General features: G+C 40.3%; 1 protein-coding gene across 1 annotated transcript in view; it reads right to left on the bottom strand.

Annotated features, from left to right (window-relative positions):
• The window catches only part of nbas (NBAS subunit of NRZ tethering complex), a 129,319-nt gene that overhangs the window by 36,132 nt on the left and 79,827 nt on the right, over positions 1–13,360 (bottom strand). The window contains exons 44-47 of the mRNA XM_026341022.1: positions 10,033–10,283; positions 6,142–6,482; positions 4,204–4,428; positions 1,482–1,684 (exon numbers count right to left, since the gene is read on the bottom strand). Of these exons, the coding sequence (XP_026196807.1) occupies positions 1,482–1,684; positions 4,204–4,428; positions 6,142–6,482; positions 10,033–10,283 (1,020 nt within the window). The remainder of the gene's footprint in view (positions 1–1,481; positions 1,685–4,203; positions 4,429–6,141; positions 6,483–10,032; positions 10,284–13,360) is intronic.

The following is a 13,360-nucleotide window of genomic DNA, read 5'->3' as shown; positions in this document are numbered from 1 at the left end:
TGCACGGACGCAGACTGTGTGAGTGTGTGTGCGTTGGTGTGGGAGCTGAGCAAGATCTGGAAGGGAACAGCTGTATCAGGCTGCATTAATTATAAGAAGATAATGAATCAGAGAAAGGGGAAGAGTGTGTGCATGCAAGTAAGAGTGTGTATTACTGTGTGTTCATCAGGGATAGTGCCCACATGTCTACTTAACAAGTACTTTCTGGTGTGTGCGAGTGTGTGTGTGTGTGTTCATGCTTCTGTGAATGCAGGTGCCATCTATCTGCACTATGCACCATTGAGCAGCCATAAAGAAGCAGGAAATGAGGCAGGAATATAATCAAGGCGATAGGCACTCATTTATCAAGCCAATCAGGTGGCCTGATGATATCTGGCTGTCACTGATACCTTGCGCCTTGGTCGGTCAGTTTTTAGCCCACAAGGTACTTAAGACATACATGTTAAACAACAACACATTTTAAATCTAGTGCTAGTTTGTTTTATTAATTGTTTCCTAATAACAACCAACAATAGTAACATAAATGCCCGTTTATGCTGAGGTATATGTAATGTAGCAGCTGTGCACAAATGTATTGGCTTGAATCATCTTTTCTTTTTTTTTTTCCTTGTTTGAATGCAAGGAACAGAAAGACACCAATAAAATACTGGGAGCCCAACTCCCACGGGCAGCTACTGTGGATTCAATTCAATTCAATTCAACACTTCAGGCATTTGTTTTGACAGAGCTTTTCCCACCATTGTGCTGAGCCCAAAGTGGACCAATATACTGTATATTTTCAGACAACAACCAACAGAGATCAGGTAGTAGGTGGTGTGTTTGGGTGGCCTTCAATATTTTAGAATAAACATCACTGAGCAAGCTGAGGTGGATACACATACTTCTCTTTGTTAGGCCTGTGTATCAAACTGGTGTTATAAAAACATGTTTTATATACATACAGTACGTATGTAATCTAACCAGGCAGGTATGAAAAAGGTGCATGTAAATGATAACGTTGTCTGACAAGGCGCAGCCGCGTATATAAAAGAGATTAAAATGAGGAAAAACAAAACGGGAATTACAAGTGCTAAGCTGACAACTTGATTTTCTTGCCACCTCACAGTGGGTAGAGTGTTTGGTAACACACAGCGCACAAGCCTACAGCAGTGTAATTTTCTCAATGCAGCCCCATTATTAACTGATTTCTGAACAACTCTGGGCCTACAGGGGCCTACCAGTGTGCACCATCAGCTATGATTTATAACCCAGTCAAAACAACTGTGCTATTCACAAAAATAAAAAACAAAACACTAATTGCTAAGGCCTTCGTAGAAATGTGCAACTTCTGTGGGATGATTTTGGTATCATTTGTCAGGCAAGCATATGAAGGAGGTTTGGTCCTGTAATATCTTTAAAGTCTGCAACATCTTTTTTGTTTATTAAAAGATAGAGTCTTATATTTTCTAATTAAACGAGAGAAAGTGGGAGAAACATTGTACCTGAGTGCAGCCACAACTCTCTCCACTGCGTCATGGAGCACAGTTTTAACAGACAAGTCCAGGGGTCCAACAGACACACGCAGAAGCTCTCCAACACACTCCAGAGGCTGCCCGTCAGTTGCCATGGTGACTGCCAGCTCGTGTACTTTTGACCTCTCAGATCGGGACAAATCATAAAGTTGACTGTAACCCTGGAGCTGTTCCTGGAACAGGAGAACAAAACACAAGCGACGATGTGCAGTAGTGCTGACATACAATATTTGACCTGACAGGGGAAATATTACAAGGAAAGAAAAAGGGAGGAAATAAAGGAAGGTATAAAGGTGGAAGACTGATTCACAATGAAGCAGGTTGCCGGCTATCGTAAAAACAATTTTACGAAAGTTTAAAACTTTTAGAAAAAACAAAAACACCCAAGGGTAAGAAGGCAGAAGAAAGAGCAGGAAATGGAAATAAGCAAACATAATTCAGAGAACAGAAAATGAAAACAGAATGAAGGCAAGTACAAAGTTTAGTAAATTAAGTTTAGTGTGAATGTTTGGTTCTCCACACGTATTAATCTGGCACTTGGTTGTGTGTGTTTAAATTGATGTGTGAACATTAAGGTATAACAACTTGAAATTAGTTTTTGTCCCTTCTTTGTTTACTTGGTTAAATTGATTTTACTACTCATCACAAAAAAGAGCTCGCATTTTTGTCTGCACATTTCACCAAGACTGTGGGCACAGAAGAATCTAAATGACAAACTTTTAGAAATCTATAAATACATAAAATTCTATATGTTTCACATTTGATAGGCCAAGAAACATTGGGGCTCATGCAAGAACTACTCATTTAAATAGATTAGTTATGTAAGAATTTGAGCCATTTACATGTTTGTTTTATTTTTTTTTCTTTGCATTTTCTCCTGGGTAAAAACAAAAGGAGCATGCCCACAAACCATTTTGAGAGAGCGTCCATTGATTCCCCGTACGCGCCGAGAAAGACATTGACATTCTTGTCAAGCAAAATCAGCGCTGACGCTTGGCTCTCAACATATGTGCAACTTGTATTTGATATTCATATGAAATATGGTATGAATACAATATATTACATGGATATAATGTTTTCATGATTTATGGCATTCATATCCATGGTCTGGTAAAGAAATTTAAATTCAGTCAGTTCTGTGTACTCTTACTGTCAGGCAGAGGGATAGATGGATGCCTACATATCTGCTAATGGTGCTAAGCTTAACTATAACTGGCACTGTTTTAATACCATACTATATTTTAATCATAGTATTGATCATAGTATTAAAGGAACACAGATTTTTTTACTTTTTCTACTACTTCTTACTATTACCTTTTGCAGATACTGACTTGTGTTTTTAAAAACACTATACCATTGTACCATTTACATTATCTGCAATGTGTAATGTGCTGTCCTCATGGCAGGTCAAGGCGCCTCTGGTAGATTCCTCTACAATCCTCTATTGTACCCAGCAGCTGGTCACGTACACTTGATGAATGACCACAGTATAGCCAAACAGAGCCTACAGGGCTCCTTCTATCTGTCTTTCTCTACCTATCTGCCCTTCCCTGATTCTTATATCCTTTTTATCTATCTCCAAGGATACAATCGCTTCCTGCACCAGTAGATGGGAAGTTACACAGTGTGTGTGTGTGTGTGTGTGTGTGTGTGTGTGTGTGTGCACCTAAAACTTTAGCCTAAAGCTGTGCCTTGTAATGTCTGCATCTTTCTCTCTATCATGGAGTTATGTGCTTTTAAACAGAGAAAATGTGTTAATAGTATTAACTTAGACAGTGTGGGGGTCAGAAATAACCAGATTTTAGTGGTGTTTCATGGTTGCATAGCAACACTTTCTGTACCAAATCTTAACGTCCCCTCGCTCAACATGCACACACGGCCATGCATGGAGAGGTGACAGTTGGGTAAAGGCACTGTGACTTTGTCTAATGAGATACAGCATGGTGTACATACTGTATACCCAACCATAAGGCAGGGCTCATTTGAAACAGCAGCCTTTACATTTACATTAATATACCCTTGACTGGTCCCAGTGAGGCTGTGAAGAGCTTAGTCGAGCAGAACAACCCCAGAAATATGTGACACAAACACGGTAACACACCTACATAAACAAGCCCATACACAATACACATAGACACAATCAATATGTCCAACTAAAGGTGACCCCATAAGCAAGGAAAGGAATATGATGGGAAAATGATCAAGTGTGTGTGTATATGAATGAGTCAGCTGATCAAGATCATTGGCAATGGCTGTTGAATTTACCAGTTCATTAACAGCAACAAAGGCACCAAAAGTTTCATCTCATGTGATATTTCAGCTCTTTTAGTAATAAAAATGTTACTATACTTCACTTCCTCTTAGTCTTTGGATTAGAATATTTCAAATATATCATAACATCCATGTGGCTGATAGAAACTAGTCTATTTTAAAACTATTATTGAAGAGGAAGCATCTTTTCATTCACTGTTCTCATACCTAATAGTTTAGTATACTAAGCACTTAACCTAGTGTATGCTAAAGCACAACCTGATCTGAGCATCTGTGTTTGCAATTGCATTTGCATCACTTGACATTTAGATTTACCATGAGAAATCTGCGTTGTGTGTATTTTTAACAGACATTTATATACTAAAAGAGGACTTTTCGCTCTTAAAAATAATGCATTAAGTGTCAGGCAGATGGGGTCTACCTGCTGGCTGTCTTTGAGTGACAGAATGAAGGCATGGTTCAGAGTGTCCAGGTGGGCCTGTGATTTCTGCAGGTGTGCTAGAGCCTCATCAAAAGTCATCCCTGGTGGGTCCTTCCCCTCCTGTTCCCCGCCGCCATCGGCTCCTCTCTTCCTGCTCTTCTCACCCAGCTGGCGCAGGGCTTTGGTGGCTCGCTTTATCACCTCTGACCTTGTCTGGATGCTGAGCTGTAGAAGAGAATATGATGGAAAGACAAAGGCACAATGAGGAAGACAATTGACTTTTTGGTGAAAAGTGAAAAAAAGAGAGGTGTGCAGGTTATATACATTAAACTTAGACTTAAACTATAACCCAGACTATCTGCACCCAAGTAGCATCAGGTACGTTGCTAGCATGTGTATATATGTGTGAAAAAGATCATAGCTGCCAGCCTGGTGTAACCGATTCTTTTCGGTGAGAGCAGATTAAGCATTTATGGGGAGAAGAGAGAGCTGCTGGTTGGTTTGGTAGATTTTACTCTCTTGCACCGAGAAGCCCCTTACACACATTTACCTGTGGCAGATACTTAAAAACCATCTAACTTTGCACTTCCAGCTACCTCAGCAACACACTTTGACACATGCTACTCACACTTTTGCATTTGAAATATCTTTTGAAATATGAAACGGAGAGCACTTTTCTCTGCTGGGACAGGATGATCACTCAAATGGAGTTTCCTGTGCAATATCTTTTAATGGTAGTGTGCATATGCATTTAGGTTTTAGGATGCATATAGTCTACTGTTTTATGCAAGGGAGGGTCTTCCCCATATAGAACTAAATTCAGGCAATCACAGCCAACATCAATCAAAGCCTTGGGCAAGGTTTAAAAACAGGTTGGAGGTTGAAGAGGCTTGGATGCTACTAAAGAGGCTATCTAAGATCAGTACTTCAGAGAAGGGAAAAATGCCAACACTCTTCCGTTCAAAAATGCATCCAGGAGGAGGTACGGTAAGTCTCAGCCATCCATATCACCAGATGGATCGAATCATTGTGGGGGGGGGGGGGGGCATGATTGTGTGAAAGGTCAGATGTTTTCTAAATACCTACAAGGGTTATGGTTTTCCCCCTCAGGGGTACAGGGAATACAGAAAAATTGGAAGACAGTGTGTTTCTGAGAGGTAATCTGCATGTTAAAAAGCACAGTGGGAAAACAATAATGCCTGTTGGGAATTGGAGTTTAATTGGCTCTGAAGTAGAGAGAGATCAATGAACTCTCTCTGAGTCACAGGGAAAGAGAGGGCGCATAAGACAAAAATGGAAGAAAGGGGAAAGTCTGGAGAGGTGAGGTGGCAGGGTGCCAGTATGAAAAAAACAAAACACTAGGGCTACTATTGATAAGGTGAGCTGAGGCACTTTAAGTCCTCTGCAGGACAATTTTTCAGAGTGCTGTAATTATGTGGCTGACATTTCTTGAGCAATTTTATAATTTATTTTATAAATCATGACTGGTATGTGCTTTGAGGCGACAGAGTGAGGATGTGAACAGAATAATATATTTAAAATTAGGAAGGGGCTTTTGACATTCCAAAAATTGAGCCAGAGGCATGAGAGACGACCAGCCAGACAATAAAGAGTAGGGAGAGAGGAATATGACAGTTTGATGTAGTGATTGAAAATCCCCACAATTCTTCCTTTTTACAGAATATGAATCCTGTCAGAGTGGCTGCCTGAAACCAACTACCTTCTATGCTGTAATTACAAATTGTCTGTATGCCCAGCTCCCACCAGGTCCTGTCTGAGATGGTAATAGAAAACAGAGCCTCCTCCACACTGTACTGTGTCATACTACTATTTGCTCATTTCTGTCTGGCATAGAGTAATCCATATTAAAAAGCCGGCCTGTATTCAGGGTAAAAACAAACAACATTAACGCAGTTGCTTGCCAAAATGTTGGCTTACATGTTTGGCTGCATCAGGTGAGAAAGTGATACTATCCAGGAAGTGGACAGCATCAGCAGGGGCCAGCCTGTCAAGGTATTTGGCACATGTGTCGTAAGCATGGAGGTAGTCTTGTTCAGTCTGTGGGGGTCTTTTTAACAGCTGAGGGTCTCCTTTCCAAAACAGCTTCTGCAACCAAACTGCATGCACTGCACTGGGGGACACGGTTGCCCCTTCACCACCAGCCAGAGGCAATCGATGGGCAACTTTGGAGATGGACAGCACGTTTTGACTGGTCAGGACTGGCTGTAGAGTGGCCAACGGATCCAAAGATTCATCGGTCAGCTTCCGGTAGTCTAAGCCTGCCAGAGAGATGGACTTTTGTTAGGAAAAATTTTAATAAATATGTCTGGTTTTCACTTTACCTGAACCTTGCACTTTAGCACATTAAGCATATATGAATAAAAACAAGGAGGTGCACCAGGAGGCTCCCACATCACTCTTGTAAACATGACCCTGTGGAGCACTCTCCCTAGATGCTGTATAAATCAGTGAGGCTGAATATGTCTGCTTTAGATATCGACTCTTTTCTGAATAAAATTATTAAATATTCAAAGTAATGTGATGTTAAGACTGCCTTTAATATTTAGGTCTATGTATATGATAGATTTTACTACATTGCAACTACTAATCTATAGAATCAATTTTCAGGCACTGTGCATTTGTAGTGTTATCACATATAGCTTTCAAATTAATACAACATAAGCAACATTTAAGGCTTCAAGAGAGGTGCTTTTAACAGTACATAGATAACACTACTACATTTCCAATATTACATCTTGCAACAAAAAGTCATATAGAGAAATGCATGGAGTAGAGAAAAGGTTGATGTGAACAAAGTGTGACCTATATGTGTACAGTAAGTGGTGCCATCTACGTGTGGATCTGTCTGTGCGAATCGTATCTCCTGCCCCTGCACTGTGTTTGTGCATGCATGGTAGAGAGAGAGAGCTGGTGGAGTTCTCTTAGTCTATCAGACAGACACATTACTGTGGCAACACTGAGGCCTGTCTGGGCTTTAAATATTTAACATTGGTCTGTCTGCGGGGAGTGCTCTGTCTATGCTGCTTGGAATTCCTCAAATACACAAAAACACACAGACACATACACAACTTTCAGACAGGCCCAGACGGTCACTTAAGAGTTACATACACTTACACATGTACTCTCTCTCTCCGTCTCCTCCCTACCCCACCCATACCTCCCTCTGCTTCTGTCTCCTCCACACCCAAGCTGCATCTCATCGCCTTCCTCGGGAGAGCACAGTCAGACAAGTCACTTGATGCTGTGTCTGAAATTGTGATGAACACTGGGCACACGCCACCTGTCTCTACACTGTCTGAATGCCACTGTCAGCAGGTTTGTGAGTGTTAGTTTGCAAGTGTCTGTTCAGGACTGCAAATGAGTCATTTTAAATGTGTGTGTCTCAGAGTTGGACAGCGTTATTAGAAAGTTGGTGGCCCTAGAGACACAGCAACAGCCTGTATGTCAATTTTGCAACTTGAGTGTGAATGTGTGGGTTATAATACAGCAGGTTGTGTGCGTTGTGTGGGCAGAAGTGCGTGTGTGAATGAGCTAGAGAGATATAGACAGTGTTAGCTCGTAACTCTTTTCTATCAAGAAATCAGTATACGTGCCAGCAGATGAGTATTAATTCATTTAGTGATGTACATGTACTCGTATATGTGAGTGAGTGATGTGTATTTATTGCAGCTCATGTTGCGGCAGCTGTGCAATCGATCACTGGCTAACCCCTCCTGAGAACGGTGAATGGTCCACTGTATCTAAGCTACAAGGCAAGGCTAAGTAAGAGAGATCATCAGCATTTAAAAAGTTCAGAAGGTGGTGTTTTGGTCTAATCTGCCAAATCCAGGAACACGGCTACCAAAAGTGTCAATCAAATTAGGGTTTTATTTTTTTCTTTAATGGAAGGGGCATGTTTAACTGATTTTTTACATGCTCTATTCCTCCATTACACAGAAGTGCCTAAATTGAGATTCCATAAATATTTAACATGCATCTGATTTCAGGTCTGCCTGTCTTGGCCATTTGACTGTGGGTTACACACTCTCACACACACTGCAGTGAGCAGAGAGGGCAAAGCAGAGCAGACACATATCCTTCCTGCAGGGTTTAGTGGAGTTGTGGCTATTTATTTGAGCTTTAGAACATAACCTCTGTGGAACCATCAGAAAACATTTTATTTCTGAAGTATGCCTTTGTTCTCACTTTTGTTGCTCCTTTTCATCGTTTGCTCACTCAACCAGGAGAGCAATGGACAAATCATACTCGACAACTTCTAGCTGTCGTGACTGGCTCGTTCTCACTGTTCAACTAAACATATCTGCCAACTGTTTATCAGCCCCGTACATTGGCTTGGAGGGATTTTAGCCCATTCTTTCTTAAGGAACAGTTTGAATTCATGGATGCGGGTTGGCTTCCATACGTGAGCTGCCTGCCACAGGAGCAGAACATTTCTACCGGACTCAGGTCAGGACTTTAGGATAACAATTTTTATGGTTTAACAATTCTTTGATAAAACACAACTATGTGTTAATTGCTGTAGTGTTGTCCTGCTGCGTGGATGTTCTGTTAAACATCAGTTCATTAATGTAACTCATAATACTAGAAGTCTGATTACTTTTGCCACACACAAATACGGAAGATCAGATCATTTACCACCATAAAAAATGATGTGGGTGTGAAGCCTTGCAAACAGTCAGGTGCTAATACATGCTAATTATGTATGAGTGAAAGAAAATGTGAGCTCAAAGTGAAGTGCATTTTTACTAGTTTATGTAAAAAGGCTGCCTCGATGTTGATGACTCAAAAGTGTGTGTGTATGATGATTTGTGTATGTGTGTGCATGTGTGTTAAACAGAGACATGTGTCACCAATAAAACCTGTGGTGTTATCAGGAGCAGAAGGAGGAAGTGAGGCGTGAAAACACAGCTGACACCCAGTTGACCTTTACTGAACCTCACAGAAAAGTGACACCACCTCCACCCATAGCTCTGAACAGCTGACACAGAGCAACATGGCATCCTTAAAGAGGGCACAGCCACAGAAGTAGGAGTGGTAAAAGCTATGCTGCAAGTGTTTCAGGAGACTAGAGTGTCAAGTAGATTGACAATGAATATAGAGGCTTATTGGTTCCGTTGTTACTAATAAGCTAATGTGAAGAGTTATGCCTGTTTTAATCGTGTTACTTTTCAATTTTGAAAACCTTTACCAGGTGGATTTACAGGGGAACAAGATCAAAGGACAAAATGAGGAAGAGATAAAAGATAAAATGTGCGTTTCAAAGTATAGGGATGTCATCGTGGGAGCTGTAGCTGTTCTTCACAGGGAAATATTAACAACTGCACCACTTTTATTCAGAGATTCAGTTGTTGGATTTTTCTACACAACACCGGTGTCTTGAGGATATCTATAGGAAAGAAGAACCGCCAATACCTGTATGTGAGTCACCGTCAACCGTTATTGACATTACAGGCTAAAAAAAACAGTGCTGCTTGGCAAGAGCACTGCTCCTGTTGACCACAACTAAGTTAATCAAATATTTTGTGAATTACAGCTCTTACACTGGCGCACAAAAGGTATATAGAGAAGAAAGAACGGAAAAGGGCGAGGCAATTCTGATTTGATATACTGTTTATGGTGAAAATTTGTTTTATCCAGCAGTTATAAACTGTATTCACTAATTCTGGAGGTTGCCTTTTTGTAATATCTGCAGTGACATATTATTCCTGCTTTTTGTTCATCCTGTAAACCCACCTTCCAGTTATGAAGTAGGTGTGCCATCACTTCAACAATAACAGAGAAATAGGAATAAAAATATGTTCATCTCACCGTTGGCAACAGCTCGAAGCTTCTTGAGCAGTTTGACATGGGAGTCTGGCTTTATAGTTGTGCAGACAAAATTTTCACAGCCTGCAGCATCCAGCAAGGTGTAGTAGTAGAGCAGGCGGCCCATATCGGTCCCCTCCACAGTGGGCAGAACATATTTGGTCATGTGGTTGTAAAAGGCCAGAGGGTTACACTTCAAAGTGTCGAACAGACCGAGGGACTCGTTCCGAACTTCAATATCCTTGGTGGAAAGACTGGAGGAGGAGAAAGAAGGAAGGGGAACATTAGAAGAAAACAAAATCATGAGTGTATGTAACTTAATGACGTTGACTATTTCATATGAAAATTAATCATGCATATTTTTATACCAATAAATACACACAGTCATAATCCTGCCTATCACAAGTTCAAAGCTTTTCTACATTTGCTTCTTTACGCATCTGCTGTCTGAGATATGTCTTCTCTCAAAAAAAAAAAATGTTTACTGGATTACAGGGTGTGAAACACTTTAAGTTTCTGGCATCAGAAACAGTGGTTATGTGAAGCTGTTCACATAAGCAGCAATAGCCACCATGTTTCAAAAAGATAAAAACAGAAAAAGAAAAACAGCAATAGTGACAAAATCCAAATTTCATCAACGGAAAAATCAAAGAACAACCCGCACTGGAGACTATTTGGTTGGAAAGTAGTTTCTGAAAACTGCTGTGCAAAAACACGAGCACTGCAATCTGGAGGCTTATCACCAAAGATACAGTCCCTCGGAAAAAAAGATGAGGATTTCATAGATTACTGCTGAGAATACGTTTAAGAACTCTGTCAGCTCCAACATAAAAAATGCAAAATGGGGACAGAAACTGGAAGAAAAGAAGACAGAGAGGAGACAAGATAGGGAAGTTCAGCAGATAATGCAAGGGGGGAAATATTGAGTTCAAAGTGTAGAAAAAAATGATGTGTGTGAAAACCAGTGCAGCAATTTGGTCGAGTTGTGCACAACTTGCTTTTTAAAAATATGGTTTGCCACAGGACTAAAAGTCAACAGCAGCAGGTGGTCTGAGCAATGAGAGGATGAGTGAAAAGAGTACAAGCAAAAGACCAGGAAGAGAAAAAATGGAAAAGAAAGAAAACCTCACAGAACCACAAGCAAAAGTTAAACAAGATACAAAGCATGAAAAGGCAAAGGCAAAGTAAAGCTAGTTGCCGGCAATTGCCAATAAGCTCTGAGCAATCTGTGTGTAAGTGAAAGTCTGTTTATCTGTGAGAATGGGACAGCATCAAAGAGCAGAACGTTTCCTCTGGGCTCTCCATCAGAGCTAGCTGTGAGGTTAAAAAATATAGACCACAGCACCTGACAATGAGCTTCATAATGTAAATAACGCTAATCATCCTTGCAACAGGGGTTTTATTAAGACTGGAGTCTACAGACCAACTCTGAGTAAAGACCCTCTCACTCACTAAACACACATGCATGCAGAGTCTAAAGCTTCACTTTCTAACAACTATGGTTTCAAGGTGACCATCAAAAAAAGCAACTGCAAGAGAAACAACAGGTAGGACCTTTTGAGGGTGGTTGTGAGTTTTCTTGGCAGGTGCACACAGGCAGAAATGCAGACAGCTGAGACTGGCGGATCGTGCCAGTGCTCATGTCAGACTCAGATTTAACCGAGTGTTACAGTAGTTCTTATCTCGTTGTTATCTTCTCTCTGTCTTTCTTCTCTGTATCCACCGACAAAAAGTGTTCAGCGTGCCTCTTTGCTCAGGTCGTAGGCACCTTCTCTCTTCTTTCTCCATGGCTTTCAGCTTCTCTTTGTTCTGCATCTTTGCCCGTGACAGTTTTATTACTACTCTACTGCACGCTTGCTTTGCAACTGCTGTTCACTTAGTGATATTTCGGTCTGTACATAACACAGCTACCTACACTGTCTCTGTCGTGTACGTGTGGCTGTAATTTCAGGAGCTTGTGATTACAATATCTTCTTGATTGTTGCAAAAGGTGAAGCAAGGAACACATTTAAGAATTCCTTGTACCATATTCTGTTTGTTGTCTTTTCGACAATGTCCAAACAAAACTAGGCGCAGAAGCGTGTTTAATTACTGTGGTAATCAGACAACCAGAATTGAACTCCAGGGGAGCTTTGGCAGAGCAATGATGATCATTCAGCACATCACTGTCGTTTGAATTTACGCAAGCTGTATTTTCTTACAGCTAATTTGTTTGCAAATTATTGCACAGCAGGGGGTTTGAAACGCGTGTGTGTTCTGTAGAATACCGTTCTATTCAAGAGAATTTTGAAGCTATTTGTATTCGACTATCACAAATTACACACACATCCAAGTCTTGAGAATGAGCCATGAAGTACACATGATATTATAATAAAAAAATCTCAATAGCTGGACTATGAATATTAAAAAAGGGCTCAGTACAATTTCAGCTGCAGTGAAGGTAAGAAAGTATATAGGTATGTATCTATACATAGAAGGATGCAAAGTTTTACAGGTAAAACTCAGTGTAAAAAACTTACAGGACTTAAAAGTTAATCATTAATGGAGTGCCCCTTGGTTCTGCTCTTGATCTACTTTTATTCTTTGTAAATAATTTAGGCATTTATGCTGATGGAACAAAAACAGCCATCATGTAGATGATATAGTTTCAAATCATGGAATGATGATATGTTTTTTGGCATTTGACCTCTGTACAACACCACTGCAGTTAAAATCACTTAAATGTGAGCTAAGTCAAGACTTTAAGTTTTAATTCAAGAGCTCTCATTAAAGTGTGTGCCTTACCAATTCTGGAGTTACAGCCATTTTCACACATTCATACACTTTCCATTTTTTGTGAAACTAACTGTAGCTGTGCACCTTCACCCATCATAAACTCCAATTTGTGTTTAATAACTTAAAGTCTCAGTTTACCCTACTTAAGCTTGTACTGAATGCAGACAAAACCAAGTTAATGTTATTCTCTAGCACAAGGAAACAAACCGTCAGATGCAGTGATACTGAAACAAGAAAAGATTTATTACAAACCTGAAATCATCAACTTGTCTCATTGCTTAATGTTCCTTAGTTCTTGACTAGACTGCTGTTTACTTTTCTGTACTTTAATGTCAACTTTTTTATTGTTTACAACCTCAGTTTCTGGTCTCCACGCCTGTGGTAGGCCTGCTATTTATAGCAGCTTCCTATGTCAGTGTGTCATAATCTTGAGTATGCCTTGCCATTAATGTAACTGAATGCAGTTTAGAATGAAAATGATTACACTACAATTACCAGGTACGACCGACAATAGTAAGAAATTTTATGGAAAAGTGATCAGGGTGTTCATTCAGAC

This window comes from Anabas testudineus, chromosome 24 (assembly GCF_900324465.2).
Source record: "Anabas testudineus chromosome 24, fAnaTes1.2, whole genome shotgun sequence".
Taxonomy (NCBI): Eukaryota; Metazoa; Chordata; class Actinopteri; order Anabantiformes; family Anabantidae; genus Anabas; species Anabas testudineus.
Note: the sequence above shows the minus strand (reverse complement) of the source record. Positions and strands in the feature narration are given on the sequence as shown.